The sequence below is a fragment of the Belonocnema kinseyi genome, chromosome 8 (assembly GCF_010883055.1).
Source record: "Belonocnema kinseyi isolate 2016_QV_RU_SX_M_011 chromosome 8, B_treatae_v1, whole genome shotgun sequence".
NCBI lineage: Eukaryota > Metazoa > Arthropoda > Insecta > Hymenoptera > Cynipidae > Belonocnema > Belonocnema kinseyi.
Genome location: NC_046664.1, coordinates 31,624,646 through 31,647,155, shown reverse-complemented (window position 1 = coordinate 31,647,155; position 22,510 = coordinate 31,624,646). Strand labels below are relative to the sequence as shown.

The 22,510-nt window shown below is 28.8% G+C and overlaps 1 protein-coding gene across 1 annotated transcript in view; it reads left to right on the top strand.

The window, feature by feature from the left end:
* Nucleotides 1-2,249: 2,249 nt before the first annotated feature.
* The window catches only part of LOC117179063 (nesprin-1-like), a 296,643-nt gene continuing 276,382 nt past the window's right edge, over nt 2,250-22,510 (top strand). Inside the window, exons 1-2 of the mRNA XM_033370700.1 lie at nt 2,250-2,527; nt 11,519-11,747. Coding sequence (XP_033226591.1) covers nt 2,333-2,527; nt 11,519-11,747 — 424 coding nt within the window. The 5' untranslated portion in view covers nt 2,250-2,332. The remainder of the gene's footprint in view (nt 2,528-11,518; nt 11,748-22,510) is intronic.

Below are 22,510 nucleotides of genomic sequence, written 5' to 3'. Positions count from 1 at the left end.
TGATTTCAGATCGATTTCAAAATTTCACACAGACTTTTATTATTTCACAAATACTTCCAATAGATTTTAAAGTTTGAACAAAGATTTCAATGATTTCCCAAAGAGTTCAAATATTTCGCAAAGATTTTTAGAGAATTCGCAAAGATTATGCAAAGATTTCCAAAATTTCACAATGATTTTAAATCTTTCGCAAGGATTTCAGATAGACTTAAAAGATTTCACAAACACTTCTTTTATTTTACAAAGGTTTTAGATTTCCAAGATTGAACAAAGTTTCAATTATTCCTAATGATTTCACAAAGATTTATAAAATTTCGTATATATTTGAAAGGCTTCACAAGGGCTTCAATCATTTCTCAAATAATTAAAAAAAATTCGTAAAAATTTTAGAAAGGTTTAATGGTTTTTGAAATATTTTAAAGATTCTGCAATGATTATAAATATTTTAAAAAGTTTTCAAAGATTTCAATGATTTCCTAATGATTTGCCAGATTTAAAAAATGTCTTAATGAGTTTTCGAGAATTCGCAAAGATTTGACAAATATTTCACAAATATTTCAAAGATTTCAAATATTTCACAATGATTTCAATTATTCCCCAAGGATTTCAGATCAATTTCAAAATTTCACACCGACTTTTATTATTTCACAAATACTTCCGATAGATTTTAAAGATCAAACAAAGATTTCAATGATTTCCGAAAGAGTTCAAATGTTTCGCAAATATTTTTAGAGAATTCATAAAGATTTAAAAGATTTCACAATAATTTCAAATATTTCGCAAGAATTTCAAATATATTTCAAAAATTTCACAAAGACTTATATTAGTTCACAAAGATTTCAGATAGAATTTAATGATTGAACAAAGATTTGACAAAAATTGCAATATTTTTTTTTTAATTTCATAAAGGTTTCACAAAGACTTCAAACATTTCGCAAATACTTTGTATAGATTTCAAAGATTTCACAAAGACTTCTATTATTTCACAAAGATTTCAGATATATTCCAAAGATTCAAAACCGATTTCAATGATTTCCTAATGACTTCATAAAGGTTTCAAATATTTCGCAAAGATTTAACAAAGATTTCAAAGTTTTCGGATATATTTAAAAGGCTTCACAAGGACTTCAATAATTACTCAAAGATTTCAATCAATTTACAAATATTACTAAATATTTTAAAAATATTTCGCAAAATTTTTTTAAAGAATTCTCAAAGATTTAAAAGATTTTACAAAGATTTAAATAATTTCACAAATATTACCAGATATTTGAAACATTTTGCAATGATTTCCAAAGATTTTACAAAATTACAATGATTCCCCGAAGATTTCATACATATTTCAAAAAGATTTAAAATAATTTAAAAAGATTTCGATAGGTTTAAAAGATTTCACAAATAGTACTTCTATTATTTTACAAGATTGCATAAAGATTTTAATGATTTCCTACAAATTTCAGTAATTTCACAAATATTACCAAATATGTCAAAAATATTTTATATATGAACTGAACTGATTTCAGACAGGTGTCAATTATTTCACAAACATTTCAGATAAATTACAAAGAGATGAAGATTGCAATTACTTCCTAAAGATTTAAAAAATATTTAAGTAATTTCATAATATTAGCAAATATTTCAAATATTTTGCACAGATTTCCAAAGATTTCACAAAGATTTGACAAAAGTTGCAATGATATCTCAAAGATTTTATAAAGAGTTTCAAAGCTTTCAAATGTTTCGCAAAAAGTTCGGACAGATTTAAAAAATTAGATTTAGATTGATTTATTTTAGATTTATTGAGATTAGATTTGAATGATAGATTTCATCATGCAACATCATGCAAATATTTATTTAAATAAAATAAAAATAATTTTCATGAAAAACTTACTGGGCGCGTATGATAGTTTAGTATAAAAATAAAACGCGAAATGTCTAGTTTCTTGGAAAAGCAGCAGGCAGTTAATAAGACAAAACAAATTGGTTTTCCGTCGAGATATCACATCGTCTCGACGTTCTTCTCGCGGTCCATTAATTCTTGGAAGTGTCCACAGTATTAATCAGTCTCTTTTCTCATATTCTGATTGCAGCGATGTCAGCCGAGTGTCGAGGTGATGCAAGGACATTTCACTGAAAGAAGATGTCGCAACATCCATCGAGACCACCTGGGGCATACGGAGCCCCAGGGAGTTGGTCCGCAAGGCCCAATGCTCCAAGCCCATTTCGCCCGGCATCCCCCTACAGTCCCGTTTCTTCACCCCATCCCTCCCAAAATCTGGGACCACAAAGTCGATCTCGTGGTCCACCAACCCCCATTTCCCACACCCATCCCATGTCGCCCATGGCCTATCCGGGGTCAATGCATCCGATGAGTCCCGTTCCAATTGGAATGCCCATTTCTCCGGGAATGTCACCCGTTTTCGGATGCCCACCTGCGGGATATATTCAGTGTCCAAGACCTCGATGGCCTTCGCCCATTACACCAGGAAACGCTGCGCCCAGGCCTTATATACCTACGCAGATTCAGGTGGGTTTTTATTTATTGCTACATTTTTTATTTTCAGGCTAGGTTTATTTTAATGAAAGAATTTCATTTAAAATTTACAATTTTTTGAAATTATGTTTCTGGAGGGTTTTTCGGGATGATGAACTGAAGTCTAAAAAAAAAATCCTGACTTTTCTTCAGTTTTCAATCATTTGGAAAAAATTTCAGTTTTAAAGGAGTAGCTTTCAAACTTAACCCATCAGCTGCTGGCGGTACCGTATGGTACCACGCGTTTGATATCTTTTACATTAGTTAAATCAGTTAAGTTTTAATTATTTAGTTAAACTAATAGTTATTTAAATAATTAGTTAAATTATTAAATGAATTAATTATTTTAAGTTACTTAAATTAATATAGCTGAAGCATCAAAAAGGAGTTGAAAATCCGAGACAGAAAAAAAAATTCCAAAGTTGATGGGGTAAACTGAAAATTTTCTTTTCTTTTAAACTTGGATTGAGCTATGGCATTCGTTTTTGAGGCTTACAAGAAACTAACAAGTTCGTTAACCAGCAATTTTGGCCCAACTGTTACGGTTGAATCCATCAAAAATGATTTTTAAGAATTCAAAAATGCCATTTGTCAGAAAGAATATATGAGTTATAAAAAATTCCGAGAAGAAAAATTGTTCATTTTAAAAAGCTGAATAAATTTTAATTAGACCATTTTTTTCACAAGATATATAATTTTTGTTTCAATCGTGAAAAATGCCATTAATAATAAAAAAATCCATTTTTGTGATACAACTGCAAGATACGAAAAAAATTTATAAATTTGTTGTTAATCATTCTTTTATAGGTCGCGTAGATTTTGTTTTATGTGCGTAAAAAATAACATTAAAAATGTAAAAACCTACATTTTTAGAAAAATGTTACACAGGATTAGAAAAAAAATAGGCCAATGTTATTCACCAAAAAGAGATATACAAATTTTCTATAAATCAATAAAATTTTGATAACAAAATTGTTTGTCTGTATTAAATCTAAAAATTAGCTTAGTCCTATTTTTCTCACGAGAGACATGATGAGAAATGTATTCGTTAAAGCTCAAGGAGCTTTAACAAAAGAGAATTCACAATCGCTAAATTTCAGTTGTTGGTAATTTGATTTTTAATTTTAAAAGTAAAAGTTCATTTATTATGTTAAAACTGCAAATATTTTAATAAAAACTCATCTTCGTCGGTAACAAAATTAGAACTTGGTTGAGAGGTATACTGCTTTGTTAAAAAAAATTATTTTTTGGTTGATGATTAATCTCTCTGTTGGACAACTGAATTATTTCATTAAAACTTCCTTTCTTTTTTTGTTAAAAATGAACTTTTTCAACTAAAAATTAAACTGTTGCATTTGTAGGTGACCATTTAGGTTTTTTGTTACAGATTCAACTAATTCATTAAAAGTTAATCTTTTTTAGTTGAAAATTTATGTATTGCATTCCGTCAAAAATACGTGTCATTGAGTAATATCAAATTAATCATCTCAGTTAAAAATTCATTTTTGCGTTGACAATTCATCACATCGTCTTAAACTTGAACTATTTTGTTGAATGTTCATATTCTTTTACTGCATTTAACTGTTTTTATTTAAATTAAAATCTTCTTCGGTTAAAATAATATCAATTTCACTTTTTGTTGAGAATTTATCTTCTTTGTTTGAAAATTCAAAACCTCCTTAAAACATAGACTACTTAGTTGAAGATTAATTTCCTTTTTAAAGATAAATCATTTTTGTTTAAAAACTCATATCTTCGTATACATAAAATTCATCTTTTTTGTGAAAATTCAATTATATGGTTGAAAATTAAACTATTCATCTGCAAAAATTAACTACTTGGTGAAAAATTAACTTAAAAAATTGCGTTTTTATTTGAAATGCACAATTCTTAGTTTGAGGGATTTGTAATTATTAAATGCTTGATTTAATTAAATAATTGATAAATAATAATCAAAAGCTTACTAAATGAATAAAAGCGAATAAAAAAATAAGAAATAATTTCTTAAATTGGGATTTTAGAAATATACATTAAAGTAAAATTATTTTTTACTGAAAGATATTATATAAAATATTTGAGTTTTTAAAAAGTTCAAAACTATGCGTTAAATAGCAAAATAAATAGAAACCAAACTATATAAAAATGATATTTCAGTAATTGAATAATTTATCTAATTTTCAATTGGTAAAAATTTTGACTTCTGAATTTTCATTTCAAACGTTTGATTTTAAATGGTTTAACTGATTTTGAAACTGGAACATTTTGAAATGTATATTTAACAATTTGAAAATGGTTTATTTTTAAACGACTTTAATTTACTTTAAATGACTAAAATATGAATGGGTTTGATTCTTAAAAAGTTGCACTCACTCCAAACTCATTGAGTTTGGAGCGCTTTTAAATAGAAGTCATGCAATTTAAATTTCTTCAAATTTTAAATAGTCCAATTTTCAAAATTCTAGTATGAAAATATTCAATTTTAAACATTTTAAAATTGTCCGGTTTGAAAATTTTAATCTGAGTTCATTCGATTTCGAGATTTTTCAATTCGAAATAAAACTTTTTAAACTTTATCGCTTTGAATCCTAAAGAATTTAAAGGAGTTTCGCCATTTTTAACGGATTGTAAGGGATATCCATGGAGTTCAAAGCTTTCAAGGAATCTTCACGAAATTGAAAAAATGGTATGGGGTATACCTTTTTTAAATGATTCAAGGGATTTTAAAAGATTATAAGGATTTCCAAAGGTTAAAAAATTGTAATGAAATAAAAATTAATAATTAAATTGGATGAAATAATGTGTATAATAGTATAAAAAGACATTTGAAAAACCAAAACAGGTTTCAATTATCATATCTAAAAAAATTAATTAGAAAGATGAAACGTACCCTGTCAAAAATTTCTGTTGGAAACTTCTACTATATGTATTGGAAGTTTATTTCCGAAACATAAGGCAACGCTACAATACATAATGCTGTAGTTTTCAAATGCTGGCATAATAATGGTATCTCACATGTATTGGAATTTCATGGAATGAGCGGAATTCATGGAATTCACGTAATTCAACAAATTCAAGGAATTCACGGAGTTTATGAAATTTATGCAATGTGCGGAATTTACGCAATGTTTGGAATTAATTGAATTCACGTAATTCAACGAATTCACGACGTTTATGGAATTCAAAAAATTCACAAAGTTTATGGAATTCACGAAATTCACGCAATTTTCAGAATACACGCAGTTCGTTGAATTCACGGAATTTAGTAATATAGGGAATTCATGGAATCCAAAGAATTGACCAAAATCAAGGAATTCTTGGAATTTAAGAAATTCATGGAATTCACGGAATTTAGGTAATTCATGAAATTCGAGGATATCGTGGAATTCATGGAATTTACGAAATTCAAGGAATTCATAATATTCGAAGAATCAATGAAATTCAATCAATTTACGGAATATAAAGAATTCATGGAATTCCACGAATTCCTTGAATTTCATAATTTTTTTGAATTTATTTAATTCCTTGAATTCCTTGATCTCCTTCAATTCCATTAATTCTGTATATTCTTGGAATTACGTGAATTCCATGAATTTCGTGAATTCCTTTATTTCCATGAATTCCCCGAATTTATTTAATTCCTAGAATTCCTTGAATTACGTAAATTCGGTGATTAGTGTCAATTCTGTGCTTTCCTTGAATTCAATTAATTCCAATAATTCCATTAATTCCGCGAATTTCATAATTTTTGTAAATTCTATGAATTCCATAAATTCCGTGAATTTTAAGAATTCCGTGATTCTTATGCATTCCGTGAATTCCATGAATTCCGTGATTTTTATGCATTCTGTGAATTCCATGAATTCCGTGATTTTTATGAATTTAGTGAATTCCATTAATTCCTTGAATTTGGTGAATTCCATTAATTCGACGATTTCCGTGAATTCTGCGAATTCCTTGGAATCTATCAATTGCTTGAATTCCTTGAATTCCGTCAATTGAATTGCATGAATTCCGTGAATTCCATGCATTTCGTCTTAGAAACGCTCTAATATATCTATTGGAATGCTGGACGGTGACCTTACGATTTACAATACTTACAATACATGTATTCCAATTTCGTCATTTCAATACCATGTTTGCAATTTTACCTTACGCTTGTATTGTAGAAGTCTTGTAGAAGTATTGCAGAATTCCAAACATTTTTAACAGTGTATGTAAAAAATTGTTTGGACCACTTAAGTAAGGATTTGTAAGATTTTATGGATCCCCTTCTCCAAAAACAGTCTTACTTAGTTAATGGACGCTCCCTAAGTGAAGAAACTTCCTAAAAGCATTGTCTATTAATCGAACTGTAGAAGTTCAAATATTTATCGAACTTGTTATAAACAAATAAGTGGATGAAAATAGTTTCACCGAGATTAGCAGTTTATAGACACTTATTTTTAAATAACTTTGAACAAGAAATTCTCTATTTGTATTAATGAACTTTCATAATTAATAAATCATTTCTAGTGTTATTGTCAAAGGTGAATAATCATTTTCTTTGGCTATTTGTGATATAAATACCGTTAGTTTTACAGAGTCGACAAAAGATTACCACGTAAATGATACCCTGTTATTTGAATTGCAAATACGATACAAATAAATAATATGTTTAAACAATTTTAATCAACAAATTAAATATCGAGCTATATTTCGACATACAAAATTGGTTAATACAACATTATTAACTCTAAATAATAAATATTGAAACTTGGTTAACGATCAACGATGTTTTATTGGTAATAACAATTTTATGAACAAATTTTCTTCTCTAGAGCAGGTTAAAGTGAAATCATGTTTTTCTTCTCGGAATCAACTTTAAAATTACTTTGCAATTTAAATGTATTATATTTTGTAGTCTGATAATTAATAATAATTATTATTTATTATAAATATTATTATACAAATTAGTTTCGGCCACTATCATGACGATCAACAATTTTCCATTGTTGTGAACAATTTTTCTGAATAAATATTTCTTATCTTACATATTACCAAGTTAAAAAATCTGCCCAGCGCGAGGGCATACTCTCATCGCGCATTATGCGCGCAGCTCGTGAGTTGGAGCGCGTCTAGATCGCGTGACTGATGGTTCTTGCGCTTCGCACTCGATGATGTATTTATCTTGTGCTTCGCGCACAGGCCTTTTAAAGTCAAAGGTCAACGGAAAAAGAACTGTATTTTTGTGATTGTGAAGTCTCTTTTCTTAAAGCTCTTTCGGCTTTAATGAACACATTCTCATCACGTATCTCGTGCTTCGCACTCAATTTTGTACAAAATGTCAACTTTTCTAGATTATGCTCAACATTTCTGTATCAAATATAATATGTTTTATGTAGGTCTGTCTGGTATTGCTAATTCAGATATTGAAAAGTAAAGTACAAATTGTATATATCATGATTACTTTAATTTTTCTTATTTTGCAATAAATTTTATTCCTAGCTGCACTGAAACATGTATCATTTCAATAATATTATATCATTACCGTTCATAATATGCATGTAAATTTTAACATACTTATTCTTATTACCTTGCTTTTATAATTTTTTTATTTTTAATCTTTTTTTTCACGATTAAAAGAAAATCTACGCTACCTATACAAAAAATATTCGTAAAGAGTTTGTACATTTTTTGGTTGAACAAATTTTTTTTTATTTATTCTCGTAGCTTGTATCGTTTGTACACGAATTTATTTTTTTAAATTTTCAATGTTGTTTTTCACAAATAAACAAAACTACTTATCCTATAAAAAAGTAATTCATGAGCAATTTTTAGATTTTTTTTAATGTGCACAATGCTTGTCGATGTATTCTTTTTCGTATCTTGAAAAAAGTGGCCTAAACATTTTTTTAAAGGCTCTAAATTTTAAATTTCTATCAAAAATGGCTGGTTAACGATCTCGATCTTTCTTTTTGGTCCCTCAAATTGTGTGCCAAAAGCACAATCCAATCCGATTAGTCTTTCGAAAGTCATCCGGTATAAAGAAGACAACGACAACAACAAGGACAATTATAACGATGAAGAGGACGGACAGACTCCGACGTAAAAACTTTTTTTCTGACTCAGGAGGTCTCAGAACGTCGACGATTCATGACATGCAAGAAAGTCAGTTTTCACATAAAACTAACCTTCTCATTATGGATGAGAATTTAATAATTCATTATTTTTAGTTGTTTAGGCAATCTTGTAGGGCCTTTAAAAAAGAACGTTTTTCTTTTCTTTACTTTTTCCCATATCTCGCTTTGCTTGGCTTAAAATTTTCGTTTGGTTTCTTGAATTTTGAAAATGCTATAACTTCGGTAATTTTTGTATTATAAAAAAAATCATTAAGATGAATTGTTCGTATTTTTTCTACTCTAAAGCTGTTGACAGAATTTTCAAATCTTGAAAAAAGTGGTCTTAAACATTTTCAAAATTGCGTTAACTTTTGGAACATTTATAAAAAATGGCTAGTTAGCGAACCCGATAATTATTTTGGTTTCTGAAACTTTGTGCCAAGGCACAGTCCAATCCAATTAGTTTTTCGAAAATTATCCGTTATACAGATGACAACAACGACAACAAAAACGAAGACGACAGAGAGACACCGGCTTAAAAAATTTTTTCTGATTCATGACACTGCTAATCCCAACAATACCATTTTCATCCATTCATTTAGTTGTAACAAATCTGATAAATTTCGAAAATACTAAAACATTCTGGAAAGTTGTTTAATCGATTAGGCATTTTTAAATTAAACTACACATTCCATAAAAAAAACACTTTTCAAGAGGTAAAAATTTTTTTGTTTATTATATAAAAAACAGTTTGTTCGATATTTTTGGACATTACAATTTTCCTTTGCAAAATTTCGAAAGTTGTTATTTCAGAAACAAGACTAGAACTTATTGATTTTTCAGTAGCAAGTGGGAATGATTATATCCTGGGAAGGAAAAAGCAATCGATTTATAGTAAAGTCGAAAATACTGCAATATACTATCTTTTCTTGCAATTCTATTATTAAAAATGTTAACTTGAAAAAATTCCTTATTTTAGCACTTGATTTCGATAACAAAATGAGAGAACAACAAATTTCTTACACTAAATAAGGCTCATTTTAATTTGAAAGAAGACGATTTTGAACATTCAGAATTATTTTTTTGTATTGTCTTTGTCAGAAAAAAATTAATTTACGTGAATTAATTCTTCGCAAGGAGAAACCCAAATCTTAATGAACCCCGCGTTTTACCATAGGGAAAAATGTCTTTTTTTGTTTAAAAGAACGTACTAAACACAATTATTGACTGATTTGGACGCAAATAATTGAAGAAAAAATCCGATAAAATTGCAAAGAAAACTGTCAAGTCTGATTTTTATTTAGTTTTTTAATTTTTGATAAATAAACAAATATGACGAAAAAATGGGAAATTCTTCTATTTGACGTTTCCGGTGTACATCGCTTAAGTTTTATACATTTGCAAAAGGTAAAAATATTATTCCGTGATAGAATAAACAAAAAATGGTTATAAGTAAATAATTAGTTGAAAAAGTGTTTTCTATAACTTTCAATAATTTTAATTTTTGTATGTTATATTGCAAGAAAATTAGACAAACAATATGGAAAAGAAAAGAATTTTTCTTAAGATCATTCTTGGTAAAATTCTAAACAAATGCATTATTCGGATATTTTTTGACGAAAAAATTAGTTTTTTTTTGTCAATTTCAGTACTTTTCAGTGAGAGCTTCATGATAATCTTATTACCGTTTACAATAAGTTGATAATTTCAGGATTTTTTCAACAAATTTAATTAACAAATGCATTATTCGGGCATCTGTCGAGAGAAAAATTTCTTTTTCTTCAACATCAGTCCTTATAATTGGGAGCTTGTTGATAATTTGAGCAACATTCATAATTAGTTCATACATGTTATAATTTTTTAAGAAATCTAATTTTAAAAATGCATTATTCGGGCATTTGTCGACGGAAAAAACTAGTTTTTTTCTTTGACAGTCCTTTTAATTTGATAATTCAAATTATAATTTGAGCAAAATTCATAAATAGTTTGAAAATTCTGTCTTCTTTAAACCTTACAAATTTAATCGAAAGGATTGACGTAGAAAATAACAAATTTTTCCGTCTACAACTGACATAAAAAAAACTATTTTTTGCTTGATGGATGCCAGAATGATGTTTTTGTTTATTAACTTTAAAAAAATCATAACATTTATCAATTTATTATTAATGTTGCTGAAATTATCATGAGGTTCCCAATTACAAGGACTGACATTGAAGAAACTGAAATTTTTCGTCGACAGATATCCAGATAATGCACTTGTTTGTTATATATATAAATAATAAATTATTAACTACTTAGGAATGTTGTTAAAATTATGGCAAAGTTCCCAATTACAAGGACTGACATTGAAAAAAAATTAATTTTTTCTTCGAAAAATTCCCGAATAATGCATTTGTGCATTACATTGGTATGCACATAGTTAACATATCAACAATAGTAGCATAAAGAAAATTTTTATTGATTAAAATATGGTTTTAATTCAAATTTCTTGCAATGTGATTTTAAAAAACTTAAAATTATTGAAAATGATAGAAAACACACTTTCAACAAATAAATTGTTTATTAATTTTTTTCGTCTATTACTTCATAAAAGAATATCTTTATCCGATGAGAAAATATTAAATTTAGAAGCATACAACAATTTTTCTATTATTGATGAGGACCGGAAACGTCCAATAGAAAAATGAACATCTTTTTCAGTCTATTTATTTTTTTACAAAAAAAATAAAGACTAAATAAAAAATCAGGCTTAACAGCTTTCTTTGAAAGTTTATCAGCTTCTTTTTAATTTTTCTCGTCCAATTAAGTCAATATTTTGGGTAAAAAAAAGTAATTTTTTTCCCACTGTGCGTTTTTGTTGTGAATGAAAAATAATTTTTTTTTTCAGAGTCCGTTGGGAAGTGGCACAACATCTCCAATACCTTGTGGGCCCCCAGAATACCTAATTGCCCCATATAAACCAGGCGAATACGAATACGTTGGAGTCCCATTGGACCCTAATCAAGTTGATGATGACGAGTCTGGTCCCAGCACCGCCGAAATTATTGCCAGCCAAAGTCAAGATTATGTGGATGAAAAATTAGCAGAGTACCAAGCCACTATTCATCAATTGCAAGGTCAGTAAAAGATAAATAAAAAATTAGTATTCATTATTTTTTCAAAGGAATTTAAAGGAATCTGTATTATCATCAGAGATAATTACCATCGATCAGTGTAGATATCTTTTTCACCACCGTGAAAATAGAAGTCAATTAATAGGAAAGTGCATGATCGGCAATCGGAAGTTCTCTGGTTCGATTCCCAGTGGAGTAACGAGAGTAGATCTTTTTTCAGGAAAAAATTAAATTAACAAAATTTAAATAATTATTTCTTATTAAACAACATTTGCTCATTTCTGATCAAAAATGAAATCAAGTTTGAAGTTATTCAAAATGTTAAAATGATCGTTATGTATTTAATAGTAGATTATTCCTAAATTTGCTTTTAAAATTACTATCAAAGTACATTATAAAAATGCATAATGAATATATGCCAAAAGTCGAATTTGAGAGGAGATACAAAAAAATGTTTAACGTTATTATTTTTTGATAGAAAAAATAAGTTTTTTCGAGCTATTATTTAGGGATCGTCCATAAACTACGTTGCCAATTTAAAAATGGTGATTTTTAACAAAAATAGGACAATAATAGGGAAATAAAATCTTCTCAATAAAAATGTTTACTTAAAAGACAAAAGATTTCAAGAAAATAGTTGAAATTTTAAACAAATAGTTAAATTTTTAAACAAAAAAAAAAAGAATTTTTTCAAAGACAGTTACATTTTCTAAAATGAGATTTTTTGCAACAAAGAAATGTAACTTTTCTACCAAAAAATTCGAATTTTTCACAAAACAGTTGAATTTTCGTTCTATGAAGAAAACTTTGTCGAAGCACTTGATTATTCAAGCAAATGTTTGAATCTTCCAGAAAAACAGATTAGAATTTAACAAAAAAATAGTTAAATTTTCAAGCCAAAACGACGAATTTTTAAAAAACATTTGAAAGATGACTTTACGACCAAAGGAAGAATTTTTAAATAGTTGAATTAAAGGACGAAAAGAAACAAATTGTTAACAAAATATTTGAAGTCTCAATCACAAAGGTGAATTATCAGCTAAGAAAATTAATTTTCCAATCCAAAATACGAATTTTTATCAAAAAATTTAAATTTTTAATCCAAGAGGTTGAACATTTTTGTTAGAAAAGTAATTCAACTGAGTAGTTAAAGTTTCAATAAAAAAAGATTAATTCTTACCAATTAGCTAAGCTTTACACCACAATGAATATACTTTTCCTCAGAGTGGGCGAATTGTCCATAAAGCACTTAAAGTTTTAACCAGAAAAGTTAAATTTTTAACCCCAAAAGTTGGACTTTTAACAAAAAACTTCCTTTTAAAGCAAAAAAATATCTTTTGAATTTTTATAAAAATAGTTTCATTTTTAGCCAAATATTTGAATTGTCAATCAAAAATATGATTTTTCAAAAAAAAGTTTATTTTTAACTCCATTGTTGAATTTTCAAGCCAAACGATGAATTTTTCTACAAAACAGTTTATTTTTGAATCCAAATATATGAATTTTCATTTTGAATGAGAAATTATTAACAAAATATTAATTCTTTAATATTAATACCACTTGAATTCAGTAGAAAGGTAGAATTTTTAAGAAGAAAACAGTTGAATCATAAACCAAACCAGATTAATTTTCAACCAAACAGTTGCATTATTAACCAAAAACAGATGGTTTTTTGACCAGCAAGACTAATTTTTGAAAAATGGAATAGGTAAGTTGTTAATCAAACACGTGAATTGTTTACCAAGCAAATAAATTTTTATCAAAGTAGTTTAACTTTTCATGAAGTACTTGAATTTTTGATGAAAAAGATGACTTATTAACAAAATAGTTGTAATTTCAAACAAATAAATTATTTCTCAATCAGACCAAGCGAACATGTTCTGTAAATTTACATAACAAAAAGGGAACATTTATACATAACATTGTTATAATCGTGTGCCATAACAATTACAAAACATAAAGGTCATACTGTTCTTTAAGGATGCGTAGCAACAGTTCTAAAATTCTGTAATGTAACTAATATGGAACAGAGTGATAGAACTGTTACGTCACTAGAAAGTTATACAATTCTGTAATGTAACTAATATGGAACAGAGTAATAGAACTGTTACATCACTAGAATGTTACAAAATTCTGTAATGTAACTAATATGGAACAGAGTAATAGAACTGTTACGTCACTAGAATGTTACACATGTTACAAAAATGGAACATAAAGGGAACACTGTTCTGTGATGATCTCAGATCAGTTTTGTGTTTTAAACCCACCTTCTCATAAATGTGCAAAATAAAAAAATGAATATATTCCTGAGAGGACTCTTTTTTTAAAACAAAAAAAGTAAAAGAAGGTAATAATAATAATGATATGATGATAATGATAATAATAATGGATAAAATATAAAATGAATGAAAAATGAAGAAATAATAAAAATATAAAATAATATAAAAATAAAATTAAAAATTAAAAAATGAATAAAATAATAATAATGAGCTTGAAGCCTCAAATATAAGTGCTTTTTAAATCTATTAGGTTATTATTGAACTGTAACATTGCAGAAACGTTAATAATATCATCTAAGTTCGTAACGTTATTGACAATATCCTCCCACCCCCTGTTACCAACCGTAGTTTCTGGTGTATGTGCCCCCCCCCCCCCGCCATCAAATCGGTAACGTATTTATATACAGCCTCTTTAGCTTTATCATCTATTTATTTACATTATACATTTATAAATTATTTTCAGGTCAAAAACAATCAGTTAAAAAAACAAAATGCATTTATTAAATAATAATAAAAAATGTCTCATTGTCTCCATTATTGCAATTTAGTTTTTGAAACAATACTTATAAAATAAATTTAAAATACATACTTTAAATGTAGTTGAACATTTTTTATGTAGAGCGGAAATTCAGCGAGCGTGATTTCCGCTAAAATCTCAAATCTGCCGTTGATTGCTTATACACCGAGTCAGGTTTATTGTTTAACGAGGCCGAAAGACATGAAAAATTTGGCTGGGTTTATTTTAATGCTTTGCTCTGGGGCCCTGTGAAATGCATTGGTTTTAGCTCGCTTTTCGTAAACATAGGAAGTTTTTATCTTTTAAATTAAAAAAATCCTTATACATGTTAGAAATATCTACTTTTAATAGCAAAACATAAATTCTCAGCAATGATTTTAAAAGTGTCATGCAGAAATATTTGATAAAAAGGTGCAGAATAAACTTTTGATTGCTTAATAATATTGATGACGCATACGTTTTTGTAATCTGTCAAAAAAGCTTACTTCCATTTTTCAAATAAATGGTTAAACAAACCGGTTAAGTATAGCACCAGGGATACTATGATAAATGTATTTTGACTTGCTGATTACGAAAATTATAGTGAAAATACCCGAAAATATGATTTTCAACGTCAAAATCCCCAAAAAGCTATAAAATTTATGTTTTTTATTTATTTAATTATATATTTACCATTTACAAAACAAGTTCATGCAAAAGTTGTAGATTTTCTAAAAATAAATCTTTCATATTACATACAGTTTTTCGAAAAAGTGATTATTTTTCCATGGAAAAAAGGGAAAACTTATTCCTGTAAACAGTCACAGGGTCATTTCTGCGTGAGCTACAACTTTTATTTAACACTTTATCCTTTAAACCAATATTGATCGAAATCGAGTGGAGAAATAAAAATACACCGTTTTCATAGTGGTTTGACCTTGAAAATAAAGTTTTCAAAATCTTATAAATTTCTGTTTCCACTTGCATTTGTCTTCATTGAATGTAAATTCTTAAGTTTGATTTGGAGTATCAAATTCGGAAAGTCAGGGGAAATGAGGGTTGGGGAAGTAGGGATGTAAGGGTAATTGAGAAGGGGGGTGAGTGCAGTAGAAGTGAGGCGAAATGAGGGTATGCAAAGTAGACGGAGTGATGGAAAATGAGGAGTAGGTGTGTAGAGGAACTGAAAGAAAATAAGGAGCTAAACATTAGGGGAAATGAGGGAAGTGAAAGAGGGGGAAATAAAGGGTAGGGAAGTAGGAGAAGTGAGAGAAAAAGAAGAAGTGGGGCGAGAGAAGAGGTAATAGGTAAAGCGAGGGGGAGGGAGGGATCAGAAACTAGGCAAAGTGAAAGGAAATGAGAGGAAATGAAAGGTGGGGAAACTATATAAAGGATGTAAGGGAAGTGATTTGAAGGAAGTTAAATGGTTGTAAGCGATGGTGGGTGGTTTGATGATGTAAAGTGTGGGCTAGTAGGGTAGCGCAGGTGAGTAGTAGTTGGGAAGTAAGAACGGGGAAAGGTAAGGAGTCAAATGTGAGTGTTAGATGGGGAAGTGAGAAGAGGAGGAAGGAGATGTGGAAGAAATTGTGGAACGGAGGGGTAGCGAAGGGTGGAAGTAAGCAAAGTTATGCAGAAGAAAAAGTGGGCTAAAAATAATTTCATGGTCAAATTGAGATTTTGACGCTCGAGGGGAATACATTCAACTTACGCAGCGGCCGTCAACGAATACTGTTAGGTATAACTTGCCTCTAAAATTATATTTAACTATCTTCAGATTATTTTGTTGCATTTATATAATGTAATCATAACGTGGCACCCTCAGGCGTAAAAATCTCAATCTGACTACGAAATTATTTCCAGTCCACTTTTTCTTCTGCATGACTTTAAAGCGTAACTGGCAGTTCCGGCTCTCTTCGAATTACGGAACTCAGAAACAGTCCTCCTGTAATTTGAGAGAACGCCGTTCAGGGCAAAAGAATATGAAATAATTGAAGTATTATAAATTATTATTGAATAATGAAGTTATAATTATTATGAAATATTATATATGAGTATTATTATTAATATTATTATTAATCGTTTTGGAAATTTTGTTGGAAATTTTTTTAATTAAATAATTCTCAATTTTAAAATATTTGCAGTTCAAACTTCTAATTTTCAATTGTAAACCATAAAACTTTTATAATTTTTAATTGTGAATGTTTCAAGTGAGGAATCTTCCATTTTAAATATTGGCAATTTGAATTTTTACAATTATGAAGAGTTACAATAAAAATGTTTTGCATTTTAAAATACAAATTTGCAAATTATTCCACTATTGAAATTTACATTTTAACGCAATTTAATTTTTAAAGTTTTCTAAATAATTTAATTTTAAATATTGTGAATTGAAGAGTCATCAGTATTATTATTAATAATATTATTATTCATATCAATAATACTTTCATGTTTTTTAAATTGTTCTTTAGATCATCCAAGTAGATATTATTCTTATAAATTGAAAGTGGAACTTTTTTTAACTGGAAATATGGATAAGAATGTTATAACTGTTATTAAATGTAATGAATAACAAATAATACGAAATTCTATCTAAATTAATTCTGGCTTGTTTATTAAATGTACCTACATAAATCATTTCGAATGTACTAAGTAACAGAAAAACTCAAAATTAATAAGTAAAAATGAAAATATTTTAAACAAACTTGGATTATAATCCAAAGGATTTCAACAAATGAATACAATATTACAAAATAGATTTTTTAAATCTTAGGCCTGAAATAACTTACTAAGTTTTACATAAATTCAAATACTTAATAAGCAATTTTACCCATTTAAAAAGTTGCAACTAATTGCTTCCGCTATAGGTAACTGAAAAGATTTTTTTTATTAACAATTTTTTTAAATTATTTCAATAATCAAGTTATCTTTATTTCCGATTTTAAGGATATAAGAAATTCATTTTTCGGTTTTTTACAGTTCATGGTGTTTTTCCGAATTACGGCAGTACTTTGATTTATAATAGAACAGCGACATTACATCAAGAAAGCATTTAATCATTCACAATATGGCGATGCAAGGCATCGGGTCATTTGACGAGATATTTCGGTGCCTCGAATTCATAGTATTATATTCAAGTTTGCATCAAAAACAGGTGTAAATAAACCTCTTTATCTTTCTACATGAAAAAAATTTTTTTTGCATTGCGTTTATGAGTATCGAATTTTGATAAAGTTATAAAACCATGTCTCCTTTAAGATCTCTGCATTGAAGATGTGAAAACTTTATGAAAATATTTTTTGCGTGTGAAGTTTTTCGGGACTGTGAAATATGTGCAATATATGTACCAAAAATTCGAAAAATGTTTGCATGGAAATTTAAGAATTCTATAAAAATATGCGAATTTAAATATTTAAAAAAAGTCTGTATTTGCGGATGAAAAATCCAAACAGTTATTATCCAGCAGACATCATCATCATTTTAAAATTCATTTCTTCGATTGAAAGAAGAAATTATTTTCACATATTTCTAATAAATTGTACCCTAAATCACCTGAAATGATAAAAACAAAATTTAGAAAAATTGATCTTTATCCAATGAAAAGATATAAGATACAAATTTTGTATGTTTAAAGTATTTAACTGTGAACGCCAGAGTATTTCCACTGAACCTGAATGCGCCTTATGCAATTTATGAACCGTTAAGTGACACTTCTTCGGGACAAATATAAAATTCGCGGAAAAACTGGTTTGGTTGAATAACAGAATTTGCATAAATATTAATGTTGCACCTTAGCATATTTTTCAAAAGACTTCTTGAATCTAAAGAAACCGAAACTGATATTAATCATTTGGATTCAATTAAAATTTGTAATTCAAATTTATTACGTGTTATAGAATTATAAAAGAGTACTTGAAACACGAATGCATGAAGTTAGAATGTTCTTTTCTATTGAGTTCAATTCACTCAATCATTGATGATTGATGATGATGATGATTTACTCAATCATTGAAAAAACATTTCTTCATTATAGATATAGGTATCTGAAAAATCTGTAGTACGTCCTGCAATTTTAATTTTTTTTTAATTTTTCAAGTTTTAGATGTATCAATTTTTCCAGTAAGAAATATAAATATTTCATGAAAGCAACCAATTCTGGTTGGTGTTTTTTTTTCAATTTTGAAAAATCAGTCAAAGTAGGCACCGTGCGCCTATAAACAAGTGTTTCCTAACCTATTAAAACATTAGTAAAGTCTTTTAAACCTCCCCTTCTTATACTTTCCGTCCCCAACTTTCCCTATTTCCACTCCCTTCCACAACGTCTTCTTCCACTCACTTTTAATCATTTCTCCTACTTTTCTTCTCTGCGGCTCAATCCTCCTACTCACTGTTTTTAGTTTCCTCTTACATTTCCTCACTACACCTAATCCCATTTCCTCTCACTTTCATACAACTCATTTCGACTAATTTCTCCTACCTCCACCCTAATTTCCTCTCACTTCTCTTACTTCTCCTCTCCCTAATTCTCTTCATTACCGTCCGTCACTTTCAGTCATTTCTTATACTTCCGCTATTGCAAGATTCTAATTTCTCCATACTTCCCCTACTTGTACACACCATAATTCACCTTAGCACCCTTCCACACTTTCAATCATCTATCCTACTTCCTCTCACATCCCCTACTTGCACTCTCTAATTTCCTCTCACTTCCCTTGAGTTCACTTCCCCAATTTTCCCTACTTTCCCTCCTCTAATATCCCTTAATCAAATTCCCATCATTCCCCCTACGTTCCCTCTCCTCATTTTTCCTTATGGTCCTACTTTCTCTTCTATTATTTCCTTTCACATTCCCTCCCCTCATTTACCCTCTCATCTCCTACTTCCCATACTCAACCTGCCCTCAGGTCCCCTTACTACTTTTTTTCCCATCCCTCATGTCCCCTTACTTCTCATTATTTCCCTTTCCTCATTTCCCTTGAACTTTCCTACTTCTCCTAAAAAAATATAAACAGCTGAACATTTTTTTTCCAGTAGGTGTTTAACTAGTAACTCGCTGGAATACTTGATTATCTGAACCAGTTTATCCACGTGCAAATCACAGTAATCCACATGTAATCCTCGATAATCCGTTTCATCCAAGTAATATAGGTTAATCCTAGTGCAATTCACTTTTAATATACAATAATTCAATTTTAATCCTCGATTATACGAATAATGCTTGTTTAATCTATCTGTAATAGACAGTAATAGACTTGCGATTATGAGACAAAAATAGATATAGAGATATGATTCCCTTTTGTTAAAGCGCCTTGGGCTTTAACGAACACATTCTCATCACATACATCGAGCTGCGTACTTAATTTTTTTCCAAAGTGCGATTTTTTCTACATCAAGTCGAACTCTATGATTTATATCAAATGAATACTATATTTATTTCTGTACTTTGGTCTGGGCTGCTTGTTCATATATTGCAAAATAATGTACAAATTAAATGTTTCTGACTAGAACTTACTAAGAAATCTGTATCATCATCAGATAATAACAGCATTTCGGAACGTCTTTACTGTCTAGATTCTAGATGGAGCTATGTATTGTAATTTTTTGAAATTAAATTCTTTCTGAAATATCTTTTCCTTTCGCTCCACTGGAATCAAGGAATATGTATTATTGGAAAACTGAAAGTTTTCAAGGAATATGTATTATCATCAGATAATAACAGAATATTTTAACGTCGTTACAGGCTAGATAAAGGCATGACTTAAACATTTTTTTAATTAAATTTTTTCTGAAAAAGGAACTTATTTTGCTTCACTGCAGCATAGAAGAGATCGAGAGACAAATCCTTTTTCAGGAATACACGCATTATTATGCCTGGTGTTACAAATCAAATTTTACAAGAAATCTGTATTATCATCAGAGAATAACAGAATTTCTTAACGTTTTTTCAGCCTGGAGGGAGCTATGAACTAAAAATTTGTTAATTAAATTTTTTCTGAAAAAATTTAATGTACAGAACTTACTAGTCCAGTTGTTCTAGTCAGATTCTGACCACTGCCCTACTCAAAATGGGTCAAATTCTCCATGGGTACTTTTTATAGAACAAATTTTTTCCGTGTTGTCCCTGACACACCTAAGAAAGGGAAATGTGAGCATAACTTGAACTTGCGTAATGATACAGCGAATAAACGCACTTACGCTCATATGTATATCATCGTATGCTACTGTGCTCGTAACCGCGTGATTCGCGTGCTCATTGCATCCAGTTGACTATGCAGGGAAATAGAATAGTATCCACGAGACGGCGGGCCATGTGTTTAAAAATAGCAATGACAAGCACCTGCCTCAGCCATTCACGTTCGCACACGATCGCTTCCTTCTTCACAGATCTGTACTTCGCGATTTCACCTGTTCACTTTTATTGCCGTATTCACTTCCGATTTTCATTCCTCCATTTTTGAAACATTCAATTTAATTACCAACAAACGGGGTAATTTCGGACATTTGGGGTTAATTCAGACATTCCTGCATCGATACTATAAATTACTTAAGGGGGGTTTAACTATAAAATAGAACTAGGTGAAGCTTTGATAAAGCTTCAACTGGTTCTAGATTCTGGTTAAAGCCTCAATAAAGCCTTAATTGGTTTCAGATTCTGGTAAAATCCCATTAGGTAATTTAAACTATCAATTCATAAATGTTCGAATTTACCCCACATGTCCCAAATCACCCCGTTTGACAGATTCTTATAAAAGTAATAGAATTACAATAGCATAAAACGTGGGTTACTATATGCCCGGAAATAGGTTTGAATTCACAAAAAATAAATGCTTTTTTTATTTATTGGAGGTGATGAAACTCCATGAAGGTTAGCACGTATTTCCCATAAGAAAAAATACATTTTTGTAAATTCTATTCAAAATCTTCATCGTTAGGTAAATTTAGTTGAAATAAAAAATTTCTCTTTACAGTTAGCCATAGAATATGAATATAAATTACTTTTAGAATATCACCCCATAAGTCTGATTTATAGAGTCCCTAAAAACCCATAAGTGAAAAAATGGGTTTTACGAGTTTCTGAGGCTATTTATGATTTTTTTTAGGTTTTTTATATACAAATTACTTCTTATAAATAAAAAACTTATTTCTGTAGATAATTAAATGTTTGTATAAATTGTCCAAACAATTAATTATTGTTTTTAACAATTATCTCTTAGAATGGAATTAAAAAGTCGCAGTTGTTTCCGAATTTTGCAAATTAGTTTTTCATTTTCAGTTCAAGTAACAATTTAGTATTATTTTTAATAATTATGTCTTTAAAATTATACTTAGACTGAGGTAATACTGAATGCAATTTAACAAAAAGAATCGTTTTAATAAATTATTATTGTTTATACCTATCGGCTTCTTTATTATTGTTAGACAGTTACGGTTTTTCTGAGATTTTCACGTTTTTCTCCACTTTTTTCTTAGTTTGGTGATAATTAATAAAAGACAAGAAGAATTATTGCTGAAAAAATTGTTATTATTTATAACTACCTTCTCTTAGGATAATTGCTAGAAAGTTGTTACTTTTTCTGGAAAACTTAACTTTGCTTTGGTATTTTAGTTATTAACAAATAATAAATGAACATTGGAGAGAATTATTTTTTAAACAACCCCTTTCTTTTTTGTGAATATGTTTTCCTGAAATAAAACAGACATTTGTAAAAGCGATATCTGACTTTAATTTCCTTTTTACTAGGAACGAAAGTCAGAAACAATTTTTTTTACAAGTAGTGACAAAGTACCGAAAGCAATTTCCAAACTGCATCAAGTCAATATTTTTAAAAAATAGGCAGAAGAGTAAAAACAATTAATTTTAAAAAAATACAATACTATTCAAGAATTGTTCTTTTTCATGTTCACTTATTATTTGCTCATAACGAAAAATTTCAATAAAAACTGAAAATTTCAGAAAAAAACTTTACTTTTTATCATTCTCTAAAAGAAGATATTTG